Here is a 22,417-nt window from a genome sequence, read left to right on the forward strand (position 1 = left end):
TCTTAATGTCTTTCTCGACCGAAATGCTCGACAGGCTTCACAAGTATCTTCCTTGTGCTCGGGAGACAAGCACAAGTTACAGACCAAATGCTGATCCGTATACGGATACTTGTTATGGCATTTTGGGCAGAAGCGTAATGGGGTCCGTTCCATCAGCCTTGTAGTCACGTGTGGCCGGGCCGACCAGGCCCGACGGGGGATCGAAAAAACCCCGAAGGGCCACCAGAGCTCTTCTGAATTCGGTGTCGATTTGTTCTAACTAACCCGATACCGAACGCAAACAATACCGACGTTTTTTTCCGAGATTCTAACTAACTTTCCGACCCGAAACACAGAGCGAAAAGGAACACGTCCGAACCCGATGGCGGAAAAAAAACAATCTAAGATGGAGTCGACGCCCATGCGCAATGGAGTTGAACTGGGAGGAGTTCCTCAGTCTCGTAACTCGAAAAAGACTTCTTCGAAAAAAACAACTTGTAACACTCTGAGCCCAACACCAGACGGCGGACTGTGCACAGCATGTGTATCTGCAGCTACACATGCCATCGAACATATATATACACACACACACACACACACTGTAAGTATTAGGAATTAGCATAGACAAACAAGCATAGGCAAGAAACACACGAGAAAATAGCTAGGGCCCTACAGGCGGGCCAAACCATATACTAAAATTGTGAATTGCGAAGTTAGGTCCTTCACCCAAGGATGTGGAGTCATTGGAAGGGATCTGGGAGAACTTGGGACCCCAAGAGGTGAGTACCTAGTTGACCCCCAGTACCAGGAGATCAGAGGTAAGTTACCTGGACTTCCCACAGACTAACAAGGGGACTTGGAAAAGGAACTTTTCAGGAAGAGGAGCAGTCCAGTAGAACCTGAGGGTGGATTACGGAAGATGAGGACCTGCAAAAGAAGGGGACAGAGTCCAGTACACGCAGGAGTGTCTTGGTAGGACAGGAGTCACTAACCACCCTGCTGTGGAAGAAGATCAGGGTCGAAGGTAGAAGATGGAGGTCAGCTGTGGAGCCCAGGAGCTGCAGAGGAGTCCCTGAAGTCATGCAAAAGTTGCCCCAAGCCGTTCGTCAGGTCGCAGTCAGGTCAGTAGTCAGGAGGACCACCAGCAAGCCTTGGCAAACAAATCTGAACAGATGAGGATTTGCAGGGCTGAAGAGGACTAGCAAGGTCCAGGTGACTCGAACCTTGGAGGGGAGTGCAACTGACCCTCAGCACTCAGGAGATTCAGCCGGAGCAGTCGTAACCCCCCACAGGCAACCCACTGGCAACAGGCACAGTAAGTTGCAGTGAGGCCCAGTCAGCACACCTGGAGAGGAGCCCCACGTTGCTGGAGCAGCAGAGGAGAGACTGCCCTTGCAAGTATGAAGTGCTGGAGCCCGGGGCTACTTGTCGCCTGAAGATCCTTCAGGCTGGAGTCAACAAGCCTTGGTTGCTGCAAGAGTCATGGTGCACAGGGTTCTGTCCTGCAAGGAGAGCCAAGTTGAACAAAAGGCAAAGAAGCCCAAGAGAACTACTCAGAGCCATCACCTGTGTTGGAGGATCCATGCAGTTCCTGTGGAGAGCACATCCCAGCAGCCAGACGTAGTCGCCTTAGGTGCCTGCGGATGCAGGGGAGTGACTCCTTCACTCCAAGGGAGATTCCTTCTTGCTTCTCTGGTTCAGCTGAAGTCTTGCTGTGCCCAGAGAATACACATCTGTGGAAATGTTGCAATTGCTGGAAGGAGCCGGAGAAACAATATTGCAAGGCAAGGTCGTCTCGGGAGTTGCAGGTTTGTTTGATTCCTGTGAAGTACAGCAGCGGTTCTGGTGGCCAGAAGCAGAATAGGAGTCCTGGTTGAGTCATGAACACTGAATCTGGGGACCCACCCTCAAGGAAGTCCCTAAATAGCTCTAACAGGCGGCTTGGTCACTCTGCCACTCTGCAGGGTGACCGCTTATCAGATGTCAATCACCTGTCCAGACCAACCAGATGCTTCGGGGGGAGGGGGGAGGTGGGGTGGGGGGTGGTGTAAAGGGTACCAAAGCAACAAAATGTAGAGGAGAAAGCACAATCACTGGAGTCACGGTTAGCAGGTCTACGCACACTGATAGCAGACACAAAGTGGGGATAACCATGTCAAAAAAGTGACTTTCTTACACTCGAAGGTTGCTTCCTCAGTTTGCACAGAAAGCTATAACCTCTCTCCTATAAAAGCCTTTCATTAACACCCCCAACCGAAAACTCAAAGGCAGAACTGACGTTGTGGTCGAAAAAGTAATCCAGAGACCAACGCATTTGTGGGACTCATGACTCATTGGCTAAAAGAGATTTATCAGAGATCCATCTAGGTGGTACACGATTTGGATATGGAAAGTAAAGCTGGGTAGTGATCACAAAATGATCCAAAAAAGAATTTGCTAGAAATTCAGACTGTGCTCTAGTGAGAGAATGTGAAACCAGGAAAAAAAAATAAAAAAAATCACTACTCGAGGAAGAGTGAAATTGTTTTATAATAACAGGTGTACCTTCTATCCTCTGGTGTGATCACATCACCAGGGATCAATGAAAAAAAAAAAATACACGTATTAGGACCCTTGGGAGTTTACTGCATTTGGGTTTATTTTGTGATTTATTCACCCATGGGCAATCTATCACGGAGGCAAAAAGAGTATTAAAATCTCCTCCTGTCACCAGAGGACCTGGCTACTCCTTAGCAAGGTTTTAAAGAGCTTGCAAAGTCTTAGGCAAGTCTTCAATTGGGCAACATATACTAACTAAATCAGTTGATTATACGCCTTCATTTGGACCCAGATGAAGCAAAAAAAGCATGCTGTATAAATCTGGGGTAATTCATAGGGCAGCCTGCTGATTTAAATTGTGTTTCTTGCAACAAAATTACACGAACCCGGAGGGATTTAAACAAAGTCAGCATTTCTCTATGTTTCCATCTATTATTGAAGGAATTCACTGTGAATGATAAAACTGTTAAATATCTATGTCCCATCCAACAGGAACAAAATACCCAACAATCCTGTGCTTATAACTCACACGAAACACTCTAGCTAAGGAGCTACATCTTTTCACAATTTGGGTAATCCCTCACACCCCTGCCCCTACCACCACCACCTTGCCCCCAACACTACACCCGTGTCATCCCTCCCTTGCCATTTCCCAACCACCATCCCCTTTTCGGGGATACACCAGCCCTGAAACCCACCCCATTATGGGTTCCCTCCCTGGTGGGACTTCCGATCCCCTGCCCCCTACTTCGTGCCTGTCCCCGGTCTATCCCACTACTACACTTATCCCCCTCAACCCCTAGAGTAGTGCCTTGACATGGCACTGTTAAACAACCTAGGGCTATCTTTTTAGCACATATACTCTGGGCTGGACATTAACACAGTTAAAAAATGATGGCATCCCTTCTACCCACATTCCAATCTTCCCCTCTCCCTTGCCAGGCTGCTGAATTGAGTGCAGAAAGTCTCTTACTTGATCCACAACAAGGAAAATATGCATGGCCCTTAAAAAGTACTTTTAACCTTGACTGCTGTACAATACCTGCAGGAGATCCAGCATTCTGGAAGTCTTTAATCAGGCCTGCAACGTCTTGCCAGCGTCGAGCTGATAATGCAGACATATCTGAAAAGATTTTAAAAGGTAAAATCCCCTGGAATGTGGTAAAGTTTTGCTTTAATGGCCTTAGAAAGGATGCACTTCTTAACCGGATGGTCTCCAAAATTGACCAGTATAATACTCGAGCATTTGGCATCGGGAGACTCGACTGCCAGAACTCGGTGGGTCCGTGTGATGTAAGATCCAGTTTTTGAGATGCTGCTTCCGGGCAGACATGCTCCAGTATAAAATCTGTGATTAGCTTATCAGTAGTCTGTCCATTTTCCCGCCCCTCTGGAACCCCCGTAAACCTCAAATTTGAGCAACACTATTTATTTTCAGTATCATCGACTCTGATCTGCAAGTCAGCAAGCTCAGTTTGAAGCATGGTGACTCAGGTATCCAGCAGGGTGCCCCAGTCTTCCAGATCAGACACATGTTGTTCAACCTCAGTGATGCGTGCTGTAAGCTGCCGTAACTTGCTTACTGGTGAGGCTTAATCTTACTTTTGTCTTCCGATTCGCCTCATCCTGTGTGGGTTTCAATATTTTGAGTTCGCCCATAATCTGATAAAGAAGACTCTTGGTTACGGAGGCACGCCCTTCCTATGTCTCGTCTGCCTTGACCACTTGTGCGAAAGACAAGGTAAGGCCGGAGTCAGAGGGTAACAGTTTCCCTACACTTTGAGTTTGCTGTTGCACCACCTGTCAAACCTAGACGCGATACGTCAATGCAGCATTGGGGGTGTTCAGGTTACTCGGTTTGCGTTGTGCGTCCCTCGTACTATTTTGTGCTGTCAGCGCAGAGTTAAGTCTAATTAGATTCTTTCTCCCCAGGATCTTCAACATCTTTGGTCACCTTCAGCAGTTCCTTGGAACCAGCAAGCGAGAACAGCAGGTATGTTAGCCGTGGCTTTGTTCACTGTTCCTGAGGAATTATCACTAAATCCTTTTCTCCCAAAATCCTCTGTTGTACAGCTAAAATTAGGCATGCAGTTGAAGTTGTCCTGCTGTGAGCTAGCAGCGGGGAGGGAGTTTTTCTGCTTCCACAAAATGTGTCAAATCTGCTTCATCATAGCGGGCTGACCACACTGACAGTGCTAGGATTGTTTTTTTGGACGTCACAAACAGCACCTGTAGCTACACAGGCCGGTTCTGTGGCAGACACAAGTGAACCCACTCTTCACTGACAGGCCTATTGCGACCCACTGAAGTGCTTGGTAAGTAAGAGCAAGAACAATGAGTCTTATCTACGCCTCATGCAGCACTACTAGCAGCAACAGCATACATAATGGCTTTCTTTCACCCATTCGCCTCTCCTTCCCCTTCTTTGGCACTAAATGAGGTGTAGCAGCGAGATCCTGATTGTTGGATAGAAGTTGTCTTATTCCCAGAAACAGCAGGGGGATGATCCTTACTCCTGTTAGAGTCAATCCATGCCTGAAATAATCACTTTTAGCTCTTCTTATGCTGCATAAACGGGTCCCCTAATTTATCGCTGAGGCAGCAAGACACTATTTTAACAATGAGGAAGCAAGACATTAGTAGCAAGCAGTATGCATAGGTGGGCAAAAATTCAGTTATTCAGAGCACATAGACCATATACATCAACACTGCTGACATTAGCAGTTCCCGGATGCACGGTAATTCACCCTAGGTCCTGGTTCCACCCGCTGTCTCAGCTAGAGATCCGATTTTTTAGGGAGGTCGAATAGCTGCAAGCTAAGATGTCAGCCCCAAAGCAGCAGAACTGCCCTGGAGATGTGTTGGAGCACAAGGGGTGGGTGGGGGGCTAAATCACACTGTGGAAGCCGTGATAAATTATCCCCGCACCAGAGAAGGCAGGGAGGTAAGCCGTGCTCTGTATCCGCAATTACCCTAGAACGCGGTCACTTGATTCAGCCGCGGAGCATGACAGGAGCTCCCAACGCATCCATCCTTCTACATTTAATGTTGTCGACGTTGAGCTGTTGGTAGTAGGCAGCAACATCTGAGGTTGCCAAGTGATTTTCATCCTCATCACTGAAGTCCTCATCAGCAGGGTCAGCGACGATGACGCTGCTTAAGACGATAGCATTGATGTGGTCGTTGTTGGAGCTCTTGAAATCTATGTCGATGAAATCGTGCCTCAGAGATAGATGGTGTTGTCATCCTTGTTGACGAGACTGTCGACTGTTGTCGTCTACGATAGTGCTGCCGACGATGAGGTTACGTCAATGGGGCTCTAAGAGGCGTCTAGTGCATCATTGTTAACAGTTCTGAGAAAGATGAGTGCGGGCAAGCTACAGTCTTAACAGCTGGTGTGTACTGGGCTCAGACGCTGCAGTCTGAGAAGATTTTTCTTTTCTTCTCATTTCTTAAGATTTCCTCAGCTGACCCATGGTGGGATGTTTTAAGTGCTTCTTTCCCTTTCTCCCCTGGTCATGGGACCTTTCTCCTTTATGAGCTCAGGAAGACGTATCACTGACCTCCTCAGAAGATGGAGATCTGTGTCTTGGCTTTCTGAAGCCACAAAAGAAGCCTATCTCTTCAAGGTTTTGGATGAAAAAGTGTGGCAGACTTTACAGTACTTTACCTTATGCTGAGGATAGAGGAAGTAGAGACAGTCCTTATGTAGATCATCCACATGAAGCCTTTTCTTTCCACATGTCTTGCAGTGTCTGAAGAGGCCTTTTTTTCCCTAGATGTTTCAGACATTGTAGAAGCAGAAATATTAATTTCCAGAAACTGGATTGAAGAAACTGAGCAGAGCTCAGGGAGACTCCTTTCACACGACGTGTGGTAGAAAATCTGAGCGACTGGAGCCTCTGTGATGAGGGTTCGAATCGGTGCTGTTGTCTGATTGGCTGGACTTTGGATCTTTTCAAATGATGTGAATAAGCCATAAAAGTGAAAGTACTTATATCTTTGTATGTTACTGCTGCTATTTGATGGTACCCTGGAACTCCCACTTTGACGGGGAATGATTCAAGCATGTGAATCTATGGAAGATCCATTACAGGAGAAGAATGGGATTTTTTTGGGTGGTGGAAACGTCCATTTTTGGAAGCCTCTTGATTGATTCTTCCAAGTGCGGGTTGGAAGAATCCAAAACTGCACTTGATTGTGAAGTACCTTTATATTACCCATCACCAAAAGGCAAAAAAAAACATTCACCCTATTCCAAATTTTAGTTCAGTACGCACATTGTGGCATGGTTCCCATGAACCAGTATTGCCTTTTGTGTTAAAAAGGATTTGAGCGCCAGATAAACCACCCTTCTGCTCCAGAAGCAAGAAGAGTCACTGAGATTCCTTCTAGGACCATTTATCTTAAACACTTAGAGCAGCCATAACAACACCCCATTAGGAGTTATACATTTATCAGAGCTGTTAGCAGGGGAAAACTGTTAGGGAATGGTATTTCAGCGAAGAGTTTCTTTAGAAGACACCAATATGGTAGAGACTGCCGAGCTGGCAGGCAAAGAGTGACCTTTTCCTCCCTTTGAACAAGTTCTTCAAGGCATTGATGCAGTGGTTTTGTGCTGAGGTGAGCGTTTATCACAATACAAATGCAAGACGCTCTGCAGAAAAGAGATTTGCAGAGCGATTGGGAATGAAGGCCTTTTTGAAGATGGAAATATAAATGGTAAATAAAAAACAGCCTATTCTTCAAAGGAAGCAGTTTTACTTTTTGCAGTTTCTGAAGCATGCTACTTCCACTAGCAAGCATTTTGAAAACTGAGGAGATATGGATTCAGGCTAAAAAGTAGCGCCAGTAGTTTTAGTAGTTTTCCTATTGCATAGTGTACACAGTAAATGTCTTCCTGAGGCAACTTGTAGGTCAATCAGGAACATTCAAACCCTCTTATGGATTCGGAAGCCTATTTGACTTGGTACCTCGATCCTAAAGTTTTCCATTTGTATCCAATGGTTTGCCATTTTGTCTAGAATGGGTCTGAATTCCTGCTTGAGGCATTCTTTTGAACCAGAAAGTAAAGTGTAAAAAAAAAAAAAACTATATTTTTCTGCCTTTTTGATTTGATGGTACGACGCCTGGAGAACATCTTGATCTCTGCTTACAGAAGGTCTCGCTGACAGCAGCTTGATGAGTTTTAAAACCTCATGCATAACCATTTGATCAACACAGCCCCCAACTGTCTGTAGCATGGTGGTGGTGCATTATCTGTATTGGAATAACAGAGAAAAGAGGGAAGAAGTAATTCATCGTTTGCCATCGTCTGCTACAAGAGATGTGTGCTGCCTTCGCTTTCCACAGAGAATCTGCAGTAGTAAATCACGCCAGGTGCACTAGTAAATGACACTGCCTATGCAAATTGCTTTATGAATTAGGTCTTATGTGATAATTAAGTTATAGTCAAATTGTCTACAATCTTAGCAAAGGCACCTGGCAGAAGGCAGTAATTGGAAATCCCAACAGTCTTTCTTTTTTTGGTAGAAAAAGGAATATGGAGAGATTAGAAGTGTTTAGTGATGGGAGACTTGTGAATAAGGTGAGGCTGCGAACAATACGGTACGTTGAAGGGAATAGAGGAGGAATGAGGTTTGACTTCTTGTGGAAGTAAGAGTTATCGAAGGAGAAAGGAGAAATTAGAAATGTCACATCTTTTGAAGATTAACTTGAACGAGCACTGGATGTCAGAGTTCATTATCGCTTGGGACTATACCATTGGGTTTGATGGGTTTTGATAGGTGGGAGTGCACACAAAACTGTGCTGAAATGGTCAAGAAACAAGTTGAGGATTGGGATTTATGGAAAAGATGTGTTCTTCTAAGGGGAAGTTCTTAAGGAGCGACCGGCAGCTTTGGAAGCACTGCACTGGCCTTGGGATGGCATTATAAAGAGGTGACAAAGTGCCTGGCATTGTGTTCTGACCAGTCAATAAAAATGTTTTAGGTATGTGAGGAGCACAGACTGAAGTATAGTCTGTTATCTTTGGTAAGCGCAGGGGCCAGTTGTGAGTTCCAGAAAGTGGTGAGGGTAAGTAAGAGTCCTACCAGTTCCCTGTGGAAGGGTTACAGAAGAGACATAAGACCCACAGGCAAATTCTGGCGTTTTCAATATTCAATTCACACTCTAAACTTGGGGTTTACAGCTGCTTTTGTTCTTAAATTAACAGTGAATGTAATGTTGCAGAATTGTTTTTGGAGAATATTTTACATTACCATCTTTCAGCTGCCAGAAAAGTAATTTGCCCTTTAATGCTGGTGATGAAGTGATGTGTAGCATGCCTCGTATGCCTTTTAGTTGCACATCATAAACCCACCTGGAAATGGATGCCTTGAAACCAGTTCTTCTGGAAGGCCCAGCTCTCGTCCTAGAGCTCTAACTTCATCTTTGTGGAAATCTCTCAGTGGTTCTACTACTTTGCCCTAAAAAGTAAACAATATTTTTACTGTCATGCGTGGTCAGAAAATAAAGGTATATGAATGAAAAATCTAGATTTATTGTCTCATGATGTCACCTTTTGGCATACCCTGAACATTTTTTAATATCCCTCCAAAACCGGATAATACTTCATATGTTTTAAAGAACTACAGATTTCAAATTCCCTCACCAACACTAGTCAATGTTAGAAAGTCAAACGCAAATGGTTTGAGTGTTAGCTCTCGATCACGTGAAGAATCCCTGACGATTTCCATTGTGTATTTTTTTCCAGTCCATGCCACTTCCTCCCTCTCGTTGATTTAATTTACTGGTTTATCACTTGGCCACCAAAGAAGATTTTGATAATTCATTTAAGTTGAGAGAAATTACAGTTTTCCCCTTGCAAATCTGTAATTTCTCGTTAGGCTTTGCACTATCAGTGAGCTTCTCAAAGGTTGCAAGGGCAGTAAAAGAAAAACAAAATCATAGATGAAGGGATGCGTACAAGATTTTAATGAGGAAACTCTGCAAAATAAACCTCTTGTGCAATAATTCTCTTTAACAAGGAATTTGGGAGCACTTGGTAAACTATGTTAAAATTGTTGTGCTTGCTGCTGAATCTGCATATTCAGCACACCTATGCCTAATGCCTGGGAGCAGAATTCACCAAGCGACTTGCTGAGCCCCCACCCCACCGAATCATGAGCTGCCTCGCAGAGGCCGCATGACAAAAGACCCATAGAATGACTATACGTCCCTAGAGGTCAGAACAGAATTATTAATATTGTATAGCACTACGCAGCGAGCACTGGACACCCAAGGTGTCTTCTCTTGAGCGTGGGATACATTCAACAAGTCCTATAAATAGCTGGCATACCAATTATAGCGTGTCACGATGGTACTCCCTCATAAAAGGAGCGACTTCAATCCTATAACACCCTGATTTGTAGTTACAGCTGAGGTAGAAACTTTGTGATGTCCATCATGTATGAATATAAATAAAATATTCGTGGTGCTTATTTTCAAATGGTAACTATGTATTCATGTTCACAGATCAATGCAGAGCAGTGAATGAGGATAACACAAGACTAAAATATAAAATAATGCATGCCTCTGTTAAGATTCAAGCAAACGCCCACATTTCATTCATACACAAACTAAAGAATGGAGTTGAAGAATTTTGAAGCTCTGCAAATCTACTGTCTAGATCGTGCTGTAGACAAATGCTGTATAACAATATCTGGACCTCATATGGAAATACACTGATATTCTATTTTGGCAAAAGCACTTGTTCGTGTTTGGCAAAAGCACTTGTTCGTGATACATTAAAGTCATTGATGAGACCGGTGTGCACCTTTACACACAGACTTTTCAGAAGTTTGGGATCATGATTTATAAGTGCTCTGTAACGGCGTACTGACTTGTGCGATCACTATTCCAAAAACATTTTATGCTACCTAATATGACAAAATGAAAGGCGAATAGATCACGTGCTACCCTAACTCACGTGCACTCTTTTACTAACCACGGGCTACATGACCCTAAAAATGAGAGCATTTTAAAACAAATGAGAGGTAGTTTGGTGGCTAAATTTAAAAAAGGGTCATTTTTCAACATGTAAAACAAACGCTCTGCGTTTAAAGTTTAATGTTGGGGGGTCAATAATCATAAGCAATAGATGCCTTATAATTTCAGGCTTGTATCTCTCTCCTACCCACATCACATCCCTCATTAAAAATTTTGATCATTCTGTTTATATCCTTATCTTTCTGAAAGAAGGCACCATCACACATGGGTGTGACTACTCATTGCTAATGACTATTGATGAGGATCCTCTGAAAGGGAACTGCCGCACAGGGAACAATGTGCATGATCCCAATCGAGCTCTTGGGTACCTTACAAAAATTATTAGTGGAGTTGTTTTTTTATCTTCTGTGCCCAATGTTTAGGTCTGATGCAGCCAAACATGTCTTACAAACACTACAGATTGGGCTTTGGGTCAGGACCCTGCAGCCATTGACTTGTTTGAGTCAATGTGTTTCTGCTAACCTTAGTCCCTTGAGCAAAATTTCTGGGCTTCCCCCTAGTTCGGAACATTTCCATGCAAAATATATTTTTAAACTAGTGAAAGGCTCATCTTCCTTCCTCAATTTCTGAATCTAATTGTTTGACCCTAAGAATACAGATCCACCAGCATTGGTCCTCTCACGCCTTCCGGAGGTTAATGCTTACTTGCAGCTCTGAAGAAAAATGCACTAGCTTCTAAAGTGATCCTGCATGAGCCACCTATCTTGTCAGTGGATGGTAGAAGGTGGATCACATCACCACCGTTATAAAAGAGCGCCACTGGCTCCCACTGGAGGCCAGAATCCAATTTATAAGTACTGCATATTTAACTTTTAAAACTCTTCATTTCCAAAGAATTTTCTACTTAAAAAATGTACTTATTCACAGGAACAACTTCTACATAGAACCCCAAAAGTAAAGAAAATGAAAAATCTGAACCAAGTTTTCTCATACCAAATACTATCAGAAAAATTCTCCCAATACCTCAGAATGAACGAATTCTTATGCATTCAAACGGAAACTGAAGGGCCACCTACTTAACACGTATCTATATTCTTGTATTCGCCATGTTATGGTTCTCGAAATAAAAAAAAAAAAAAAAAAAATCCCAGTACATTTTGAAAGACCAAATCCCTCCATCTTTCAGGAGGGGAAGATGCCTCCACCTCCACAATCTTTAAAACGCCTTCCTGAATTCCTATCCTCTTGTTCTCTCGTCACTTTGATATCTCTTTCTGCCGTCTCCATCTATCACTATCAATTTCTCCCCTTACAGCGGTCTATACTAAAACAGGATTAAGTTAATCTCCATCGTTATTCTCTGTACTTCATGTTAACTGTAAAATAGTCCATTACCTAGGTGGCTAGATCCACATTATAGTAATATTTAGTAAATAAATAAATGATAAAATAATTTACTAAACGATATTAGATCAACAGACTATGGGAGTCTTTAGGAGTTAGGCGGGCGGAAAAGGCCGCCCGCCAAACTCCGGCAGTCAGGTTGCCACCAGTGCGGTCACCTTCCTGCGGGCCCCATTACAAGTTCCCTGCTGGGTCAGTGGGGAACAGCCCACAACACCGATGCTGGCTCATAATTGAGCTGACAGCAATGTTGCGGTCTGCAGGGTGCAACAACACCTGTTGCGCTTTCCACTGTCGGTAATGCAGAGAGGGAAAAGCGCGATGGGGGTGTCCATGGGGGCACCTGCACTGCCCATGCTGAGTGCATGGCAGTGCAGGGGCCCCCATGGAGCACCCTACACCCAGTCTCCGCCAGCTTTCACATGGCTTGGGGGGAGGGAGCGTATGCAAAGATTCCTGACCATCTGATCGAAAGAGCATTCTCCCATGACCCTTTTTGAGGGTCCTGCTTGCAAAAAATAAGCACTTCAGGAAACTTTGTGTTGCTAAGAAATCCAGTGCCAGCTTGCCCCACTGTTGGAAGATTTTGTTCAAAGTGGGCAGACTCAGCCTCTCTTCTTGGCAGTTCTTCTTAGTTCTGCTCAACATGTTCAACCAAATGTTGGTCACATCTGGAACATGTTCTGCTCGCAATATTATTTTATGCGTTAAAGACCATTGTCTGTTTCTTTGGATAGGGCAAGAAATCCTGAGCCCCTTGTTTTTTTCACATAGTTCATTCTGGGGTGTTAGCGCACGGTAACAATGATGAGCCTGTTATCCTTGGCAGGAATGCTTGGAGACTTAATGAAATTGCTTAGAGCGCTAGCAAAATTATATGAATGTTCATCTAAATCTGAGACTATTTTACACTTATTTGTAGGTCTTGTAAAAGAGCACCCCAATCCTCTAAGGGAGCAACCTTGGTAGTAACGTAATTGGGTATTTGGTGTAAGAATGTTAGTCTCAATGAAAAATGGTCAGCTTCTGTTCACCAGGGTAGAGACGTCATTATAATTGGAGTGATCTTGAAATCGCTGAACAATCAGTCTGTTTGAATCCATTGCTTGTTCAATTCTTACTGTGAAAGCCTCATTCTCAGACAGGTAAACAGTGCTATTAAGATGACAGAGGCTATCATCCCTAGATGAGATTGGAAAAGGAATACTGAAATGGGCTTTCTTTCCAATAGCCTGTGTGCTAAAGTTACAAGCTTTTTCTGGTGAAACCCAAGTTTTCGAACAAAGCCAGACAAGCCATTGTAGCCTTTAATGCTCGATGGGCAGTTGGTGCTTTTATCAGCCAATCGTCGAAGTATGGGAATACACGTAAACCTTCTTGTCTTAGAAGGGCTGCCACTGGAGAGAGACATTTTGTAAAGATTTCAGCCCAAAGGGGAAGACTTTGAATTGACAGTGAGTGCCGGCTCCCTTGAATCAGCATATCAATGTAAGCATCAGGTATATCTGAGATTGTCATTTAATCTGCATGACTGAGGACATGCAGAATGTCCTGAAGGAGCGAGACCGCTTTATTAATGCCAGCAGAACAATGAAAGGCTTTACAACTAAACTGTCTTTACAACAAATTATTTTATCACGAGTATACCTTCACCACAGATGACTATACAATGAATTCCATTGTAAAGGCATGAATGGTAAAAGCATACTCATAGTAAGTATAAAGTGTGCGTGTATATATATATATATATATATATATATATTGAAAATGTCACTTACCCAGTGTACATCTGTTCGTGGCATTAGTCGCTGCAGATTCACATGTTTCGCACAGTCCGCTGCCTGGTGTTGGGCTCGGAGTATTACAAGTTGTTTTTCTTCGAAGAAGTCTTTTTTGGTCACGGGACCGAAGGACTCCTCCCTCTTCGGCTCCATTGCGCATGGGCGTCGACTCCATCTTAGATTGTTTTCCCCGCAGAGGGTGAGGATGGAGTTGTTTGCTATAAATAGTGCCCATGCAATGGAGTGAATACGTATGTACATAAAAAGTTTATAATAATTATTTACAAATGTACAAGTGTTTAAGATCTACTTCTAAACGGCTACAGGCTTCCCGGGGAGGCGGGAGGGCACATGTGAATCTGCAGCGACTAATGCCACGAACAGATGTACACTGGGTAAGTGACATTTTCAGTTCGATGGCATATGTTGCTGCAGATACACATGTTTCGCATATAGCTTTCTTGAGTGGTACTTAAACCTGTGAATACTTTCAAGGCGGCATTTCAAGCAACCCCGCCAGCTACACGTTGCTCTTCGCTGATGACGGCCAAATAGCCAGAAACACGTGTCCGAAGATACGCCACTCACCGCACCAACTTATGGTGAAAAACTTTCAAAACTCTATTCAAATTCGTGCTAATGACTGCATTTACCATGATGCCTTGGGGTCACAAATGCTGGAATGGAAGACAGGGTGCTCCCCATTTTGACTGTAGACTATAAAGCAGTTACCTCCCCTAAAAAGCGGTGGTTTAGCCTGTAGGAGTTGAAGTAGTTTGGAATAATGTTCTTAGTACAGCTTGGCCCACTGTAGCTTGTTGTGCATTTAGTACGTCTACACAGTAGTGTTTAGTAAATGTATGAGGCGTAGACCAGGTTGCAGCCTTACATATTTCGCTCATAGGAATGTTTCCTAGAAAGGCCATTGTAGCACCTTTCTTTCTGGTTGAGTGTGCCTTTGGTGTAATAGGCAATTCTCTTTTGGCTTTAAGATAGCATGTTTGAATACATCTGACTATCCATCTAGCAATGCCTTGTTTAGAGATTGGATTTCCTATGTGTGGTTTTTGAAAAGCTATGAACAGTTGTTTTGTTTTCCTGATTAGCTTTGTTCTGTCAATGTAGTACATTAGTGCTCTTTTGATGTCTAATGTATGTAGTGCCCTTTCAGCCACGGAATCTGGTTGTGGGAAGAACACTGGCAATTCTACTGTTTGATTTAAATGGAATGGTGAGATTACTTTTGGTAGAAATTTTGGATTTGTTCTTAGAACTATTTTATTTTTGTGTATTTGAATAAATGGTTCTTGTATGGTAAATGCCTGTATTTCACTTACTCTTCTGAGGGATGTGATTGCAATGAGAAATGCGACTTTCCAGGTTAGATATTGCATTTCACAGGAATGCATGGGTTCGAAAGGTGGACCCATGAGTCTTGTTAAGACGATGTTAAGGTTCCATGAAGGAACTGGTGGTGTTCTTGGTGGTATAATTCTTTTTAGCCCTTCCATGAATGCTTTAATAACTGGTATTCTAAATAGAGACGATGAATGAGTAGTTTGTAGGTAAGCAGATATTGCTGCGAGGTGTATTTTTATAGATGAAAAAGCGAGATTCGCTTTTTGCAAATGTAGTAAGTATCCTACTATGTCCTTTGTAGAGGCATGCAATGGTTGGATTTGATTGGTATGGCAGTAGCAAACAAATCTTTTCCACTTAGATGCATAGCAGTGTCTAGTGGAAGCTTTTCTAGCTTGTTTTATGACCTCCATGCATTCTTGTGTGAGGTCTAAGTGTCCGAATTCTAGGATTTCAGGAGCCAAATTGCCAGATTCAATGATGCTGGGTTTGGATGCCTGATCCGTTGTTTGTGTTGTGTTAACAGATCTGGTCTGTTGGGTAGTTTGACATGCGGTACTAGTGAAAGGTCTAGTAGAGTTGTATACCAAGGTTGTCTTGCCCATGTGGGTGCTATCAGTATGAGTTTGAGTTGGTTTTGACTCAACTTGTTTACTAGATATGGAAGGAGAGGGAGAGGGGGAAAAGCGTATGCAAATATCCCTGACCAACTCATCCATAGAGCATTGCCTTGTGATTCGCGGTGTGGGTACCTGGATGCGAAGTTTTGGCATTTTGCGTTTTCTTTTGTTGCGAACAAATCTATCTGGGGTGTTCCCCAAATTTGAAAGTACTTGTTCAGAACTTGGGGGTGAATTTCCCATTCGTGGACTTGTTGGTGGTCTCGCGAAAGGTTGTCTGCTAGTTGGTTTAAGGATCCCTGGAATAAATTGTGCTATTAGGCGAATGTTGTTGTGAATCGCCCACTGCCATATTTTTTGTGTTAGGAGGCACAATTGTGTTGTGTGTGTTCCTCCTTGTTTGTTTAAATAATACATTGTTGTCATGTTGTCTGTTTTGACAAGAATGTATTTGTGTGTTATTATGGGTTGAAAGGCTTTTAACGCTAGAAATACTGCTAACAGTTCTAGGTAATTGATATGAAATTTTGTTTGGTGTACATCCCATTGTCCTTGAATGCTGTGGTGATTGAGGTGTGCTCCCCACCCTGTCATGGAAGCATCTGTTGTTATAACGTATTGAGGCACTGGGTCCTGAAATGTCCGCCCTTTGTTTAAATTGTTGCTGTTCCACCATAGAAGCGAGAGGTATGTTTGGCGGTCTACCAACACCAGATCTTGAAGTTGACCCTGTGCCTGTGACCATTGTGATGCTAGGCACTGTTGTAAGGGTCGCATGTGTAGTCTTGCGTTTGGGACAATGGCTATGCATGATGACATCATGCCTAGAAGTTTTAGCACAAATTTTGCTTGTATCTTTTGGTTTGGAAACATAGCACTTATTACCTTGTGGAATGCTTGCACTCTTTGTGGACTTGGAGTGGCAATTCCCTTTGATGTGTTGATGGTTGCTCCTAGATATTGTTGTGTCTGACACGGTTCGAGGTGTGATTTTGTATAGTTGATGGAGAAACCCAGTTTGTGAAGGGTTTGTATGACATATGTGGTGTCGTTTGTGCACTTTTTTACTGTGTTGGTCTTGATTAGCCAATCGTCCAGGTAAGGAAACACATGTATCTGTTGTCTCCTGATATGTGCTGCTACTACTGCTAGACATTTTGTGAACACTCTTGGTGCAGTTGCTATTCCGAATGGCAACACTTTGAATTGGTAATGTATTCCTTTGAATACGAACCTTAGGTACTTTCTGTGAGAAGGGTGTATCGGTATATGAAAGTACGCATCTTTTAGGTCTAATGTGGTCATGTAATCTTGCTGTTTGAGCAGTGGAATGATGTCTTGTAGTGTGACCATGTGAAAGTGGTCCGATATGATGTAGGTATTTAGTGTCCTGAGATCTAATATTGGTCTTAATGTTTTGTCTTTTTTTGGAATTAGAAAGTACAGGGAGTAAACTCCTGTGTTTTTTTGTTGTACTGGTACTAACTCTATTGCATCCTTTTGCAGTAGTGCTTGAACTTCTAGTCCTAAAAGTTCTAAATGTTGTGGTGACATTTTGCGTGTTTTTGGAGGGATGTTTGGTGGGAATTTGTGGAATTCTATGCAATAGCCATGTTGGATTATTGCTAATACCCAATTGTCTGTTGTAATCTGCTGCCAAGATTGGTAGAATTGGCTTAGTCTTCCCCCCACTGGTGTTGAGTGAAGGGGTTCTGTGACTTGAAAGTCACTGTTTAGGTGGAGGTGTTTTTGGAGTCTGGAATCTTCCCCTACTCCTTGGGAATTGACCCCCTCTATATCCCCTGAAACCTCCCCTTTCGAATGAACCCTGATATGGTGTGGTTCTTGTTTGTTGGCTGGTGGTGTCTGTGGATTGGCCACGAAACCCCCCTCTAAATGGAGTTTTTCTAAAAGAGCCTCTGCTCTGCGGGGAGTAGAGTGCGCCCATGGCTTTGGCCGTGTCTGTGTCCTTTTTAAGTTTTTCAATGGCTGTGTCCACCTCAGGGCCAAAAAGTTGTTTCTCGTTGAAGGGCATATTAAGGACAGCCTGCTGGATTTCAGGTTTGAAGCCTGAAGTGCGGAGCCAAGCGTGTCTCCTTATGGTGACAGCAGTGTTGACTGTTCTCGCTGCAGTATCGGCTGCGTCCAGTGAAGAGCGGATTTGATTGTTTGAGATTGTTTGTCCCTCTTCAACTATTTGCTGCGCCCTTTTTTGGTATTCCTGGGGAACATGGTCTACGAGAAGTTGCATCTCATCCCAGTGTGCGCGGTCATATCTGGCCAGCAGCGCTTGAGAATTTGCGATGCGCCACTGGTTGGCTGCCTGTGATGCTACTCTTTTTCCTGCCGCATCAAATTTTCAGCTTTCTTTGTCCGGAGGTGGGGCGTCGCCAGATGTATGGGAATTTGCTCTCTTGCGAGCTGCCCCTACTACTACGGAGTCAGGTGGTAACTGCGAAGTAATAAACACTGGGTCTGTGGGTGGTGGTTTGTATTTCTTATCCACCCTTGGGGTGATGGCTCTTGATTTTACGGGCTCTTCAAAAATGTGTTTTGCATGCCGTAACATCCCTGGTAGCATTGGGAGACATTGATATTGGCTATGTGTAGCCGAGAGGGTGTTAAATAAAAAATCATCCTCTATAGGATCGGAATGCAGTTGGACATTGTGGAATTCTGCAGCCCTAGCCACCAGTTGTGAGTATGAGGTACTGTCCTCTGGCGGTGACGGCTTTGTGGGGTATGAATCGGGATCATTGTCCGGCACTGGGGTGTCATATAGGTCCCAAGCGTCTTGATCCTGATTATCTTGACTTATGGTAGTTTGCGCTGGTGAGTGCATTTGTGGCGGTGTTTGTGCCGGCGATGCCTGTTGTGGTGGAGAGGGCGGAGGCGTGACTTTTTTAACCACTTTGGCTTGTGCGTCATCCTTGAGAAGTCCGATCCTTCTTTTCCTCATTATTGGGGGAAGGGTTGATATCTTCCCTGTGTTTTGCTGGATGTACAGTCTCTTTTGTGTGTAGTCTGATTCTACACTTTGGAGCTCTTGTCCAAATCTGTGCATCTGGCCACTTATTCCTTGTTCCTCTGTGTAGGATGAAGGTGTGGAACTTTTCGGCGCCGAGAGAGAATCTTTTTTCGGCTTCGGCACCGACACAATTTTTGTGGCTTTCGGCAGTGTGTCTCGGTGCCGATGTTTTTCGGTGCCGGCATCTTGTTTTTGCCTCTTGGAGCCGCTATCTCGGCTCCGAGGTTGCTCCATGGCGGTCCCTCGACCGGAGTCGGGTGTCTTCGCTATGGGCGTGCCCTTTTTCGGCGCCTTCGACGGGTCGCCGGTTTTATGGGTCGAGCCATGGCCTGTTGGCAGTGGCGTCCCCTGGGCTTTTGTCTTCTCGATAGTTTTAATTTTCGACGTCTTACTCACTGTTTGTTGCTGTTGTTCGACGTCGGAGCCTCCGGATTCTGATTCCGGAACCGAGAATGTTTCCTCTTCGTCGTCGAAACGTTGTTTTGTTGGCGTGGACGCCATTTGTAGACGCCTGGCTCTTCGGTCCCGGAGTGTTTTTCTGGACCGGAAGGCTCGACAGGCCTCACAGGTATCCTCCTTGTGCTCGGGGGACAAGCACAAGTTACAGACCAAGTGCTGATCTGTATAAGGATACTTACTGTGACATTTTGGGCAGAAACGAAACGGGGTCCGTTCCATCGGCTTCGATGTCGCACGCGGTCGGGCCGACCAGGCCCCGATGGGGGAATCGAAGCTACCCCAAAGTCTTCCGATGATCGGTGTCTATGTACCTAACTATCCCGATACCGAACGGAACAATACCGACGCTTTCTTCCGAGATTCTGACTAACTTTCCGAACCGAAACACGGAGCGAAAAGGAATACGTCCGAACCAGACAGTGGAAAAAAACAATCTAAGATGGAGTCGACGCCCATGCGCAATGGAGCCGAAGAGGGAGGAGTCCTTCGGTCCCGTGACCAAAAAAGACTTCTTCGAAGAAAAACAACTTGTAATACTCCGAGCCCAACACCAGGCAGCGGACTGTGCGAAACATGTGTATCTGCAGCAACATATGCCATCGAACATATATATTCATTAAAAGTGTCCCTGTGATTGGTAAGACAGCTCCACGTAGACAAGAGTAACGTTCAGGAGAGCTAGGGCAATGCGAGATAGCTTGGTCAATAGTAGTCCTGAAGTTAATTTTCAAGAAAAGAAAACCTGGCTGGAGCAGAACTCAGGGTTCTGAAAATGTGGCAAGTGTAAGGCCTGTGAGCATGGGATAAACATCAATGAAAAAACATCACTTCTAACAAACAGAAAGAAAATAATTAAAAGTAATTATTGTAAAATTAGGTATGTGGTGTACGCCTTAAAATGTCCATGTGTTTTCTTTACATTGGAAGTACCACCCTCCCGGTCCATAAAAGGATATTAAAACACTTGAAGGCCATCCCAAAATAGGGATCAGCCTCTTTCAGGAACAGCAATGACATATGATTGGTTTAGTTTACTTCGTTACAGATGCAATCACTACTAACATCAGAGCTGGAAATGGAGAGCGAGTACTGAGGAGACTAGAGTCTAGATACATTATTGAGCTTGAAACTAGAAGTCCCAAAGGCTTTAACAGTGAAGAAAAAGCATAAGAGCAATATGTGAACTCTCCAGGACCATGAGAAGTTAATGATGGTTTATTTTTGTAAATTCACAGTGGTGAGTGGTCTTAAATTATTTTATTTTCCTTTTTTGTGGGTACATCGGGCATGGGCAACTGAATTGTTGTTAGGTGAACTTTAACTGTCTAAAAATGAATTGGTAGGGAAAGCTACTACATTTGTAGGCCATATATTATCAGTTATGAATGTTTATTATGGCAAGTAATATTGGATCACTTGTTCACTTGGGCTCAATTGATATTGTTAATGATCCTTGTTTAGTTATACCGAATGATGGCAATGATCTAGGAAGGCATATTGCAATTGATGTAAATCTAAAGAGTGATGAATTATTATATGCTAAGTAATAATAGTCATCAGTCTCCACAATACAGAATTGATTTTGCACATTACACACGATTTAATGATACAAGCAGTTTAAATGATTCTCGATGTGTCATTTAGTTTGCACAAAAGTGCTATTTAGTAACCTTGATTTGCAATATGTTGTCAAGAGAGTGTTTTCAGTGTTGGTCATGACACCACACACTATGGAGTTGTAAATACATGTAGGAAACAATGCTTCTGGGTCAGGGATCAATGTTGTGGATGCAGCCGAAACACGTTTGACAGCAGCAAAGATTTAAATAAAAGCGCTCAGTGAGCTAAACCACAGCAGGGTCCGCCCCTTTATCACTGTGGATACAATTGCTTTTTTGGCTATATATAGCAGTAATTTTATTGGAACAATATATGATAATTTACATTAAAAACAACATTGTCTTACAAAACACATAAAAAAATATATATAAAACACAAAGTACATTTCCAGCAATCAATATACAAGATGTACAACAATATGACCTAAGATGTCATCAACAATGATAATAGCTATACCAAAACAAAATGTAAAGGTACTAATTCTGGGATAATATTTTGTTCCTAATCCGCCAGGCAAAAAGGAGGTACCTAGATACGAAACCCACAAACCATTCTGTATTATCTGATCTTAAAATGCGCACAGCTTCTGCTGATCGAGAAATACACATTAATCCGCAGGCTGGTACTATCCATCTTCTTATGGTCTTCACATTCATAGGGCAAAAAAAAAACACTCTATAGATTCGGGACAGAGGTTGCTGGCTGGGCAAGTCGAAGATACAGTAGACTGCTTCCATTCGCTTTTACTTAAATTCACAGGCAAATTCAGATACCTGTATTGTAAGTAAAGTGCACGTATAAATGGCGGTTCTATCTGATCCATGAAAGCCTCCAGATTAGAGGTACGTTTAATATCCAGAAACTGTCCCGTTAAATTGCCAAGTGCCAAAGAATTAGAAAGTGGGCAGACTAATCTTTGTTTAAAGATCCGAAGCTCCTTGAAATATGCAAGGCAATTCCAACTAGAATTTGGGCTCTACAAAAATCATTTGGAGGGTGCAACTTTCTAGAACCATGTTGAGTATAGTGTCCATTAACTGTTTGGGAGTGCTCTAAAAACAGCTGTTAAGAACAACTTTCAGAGACACAGTAATTGGAATAGACAACTGCCATTCTAAGTTGAATATTTGATGTTCCAGGTGGAAGAGCTCTAAATTCTGTAAGAATTACAGCTGGCCCACAAGAGCACTGTGATTAAATAACACGAGAGACTGATAATGCAGGATTACAAAATGTACAGCCAGAGCAATAGCAGAAGTGCTTGAGATTTATATGTTAAATGCATAGTTCATGGTTGGACTTGAAACAGCCACCAACTAAACCCGGGTAATTTTCGCTATCGAGTCCAGCATTGTTTCTCTAAATGCCTCACTGATAGACCCATCCTACATTGCTGGATCTGAGAAAAAAAAATAACGTTACCAACTATTTACTATGACAGCTTTCCATATCAGCAATGGGGTAACCTGCTATGAAATCAGATAACACATATAATAATGATGGAACTTGTCACAATCACGGTCTGTCCCCAAGGGAATGCAGTCCTACGAGTCAGACATTGGCTAATTAGATATTAAGAAGTCCTGTAAAGAAAGGTAAGTTACAGCAATATCTTCTTCTTGATGCCTCAAGAAACAAAA

At 43.4% G+C, this 22,417-nt stretch overlaps 1 protein-coding gene across 2 annotated transcripts in view; it reads right to left on the reverse strand.

Annotated features, from left to right (window-relative positions):
- Nucleotides 1-22,417, reverse strand: part of GMPS (guanine monophosphate synthase) — a 529,284-nt gene that overhangs the window by 226,075 nt on the left and 280,792 nt on the right. For both annotated transcript variants that reach the window (XM_069213299.1, XM_069213300.1), the window contains one exon: nt 8,879-8,984. In XM_069213299.1, coding sequence (XP_069069400.1) covers nt 8,879-8,984 — 106 coding nt within the window. The remainder of the gene's footprint in view (nt 1-8,878; nt 8,985-22,417) is intronic.

This window comes from Pleurodeles waltl, chromosome 11 (assembly GCF_031143425.1).
Source record: "Pleurodeles waltl isolate 20211129_DDA chromosome 11, aPleWal1.hap1.20221129, whole genome shotgun sequence".
In the NCBI taxonomy this organism is placed as follows: domain Eukaryota; kingdom Metazoa; phylum Chordata; class Amphibia; order Caudata; family Salamandridae; genus Pleurodeles; species Pleurodeles waltl.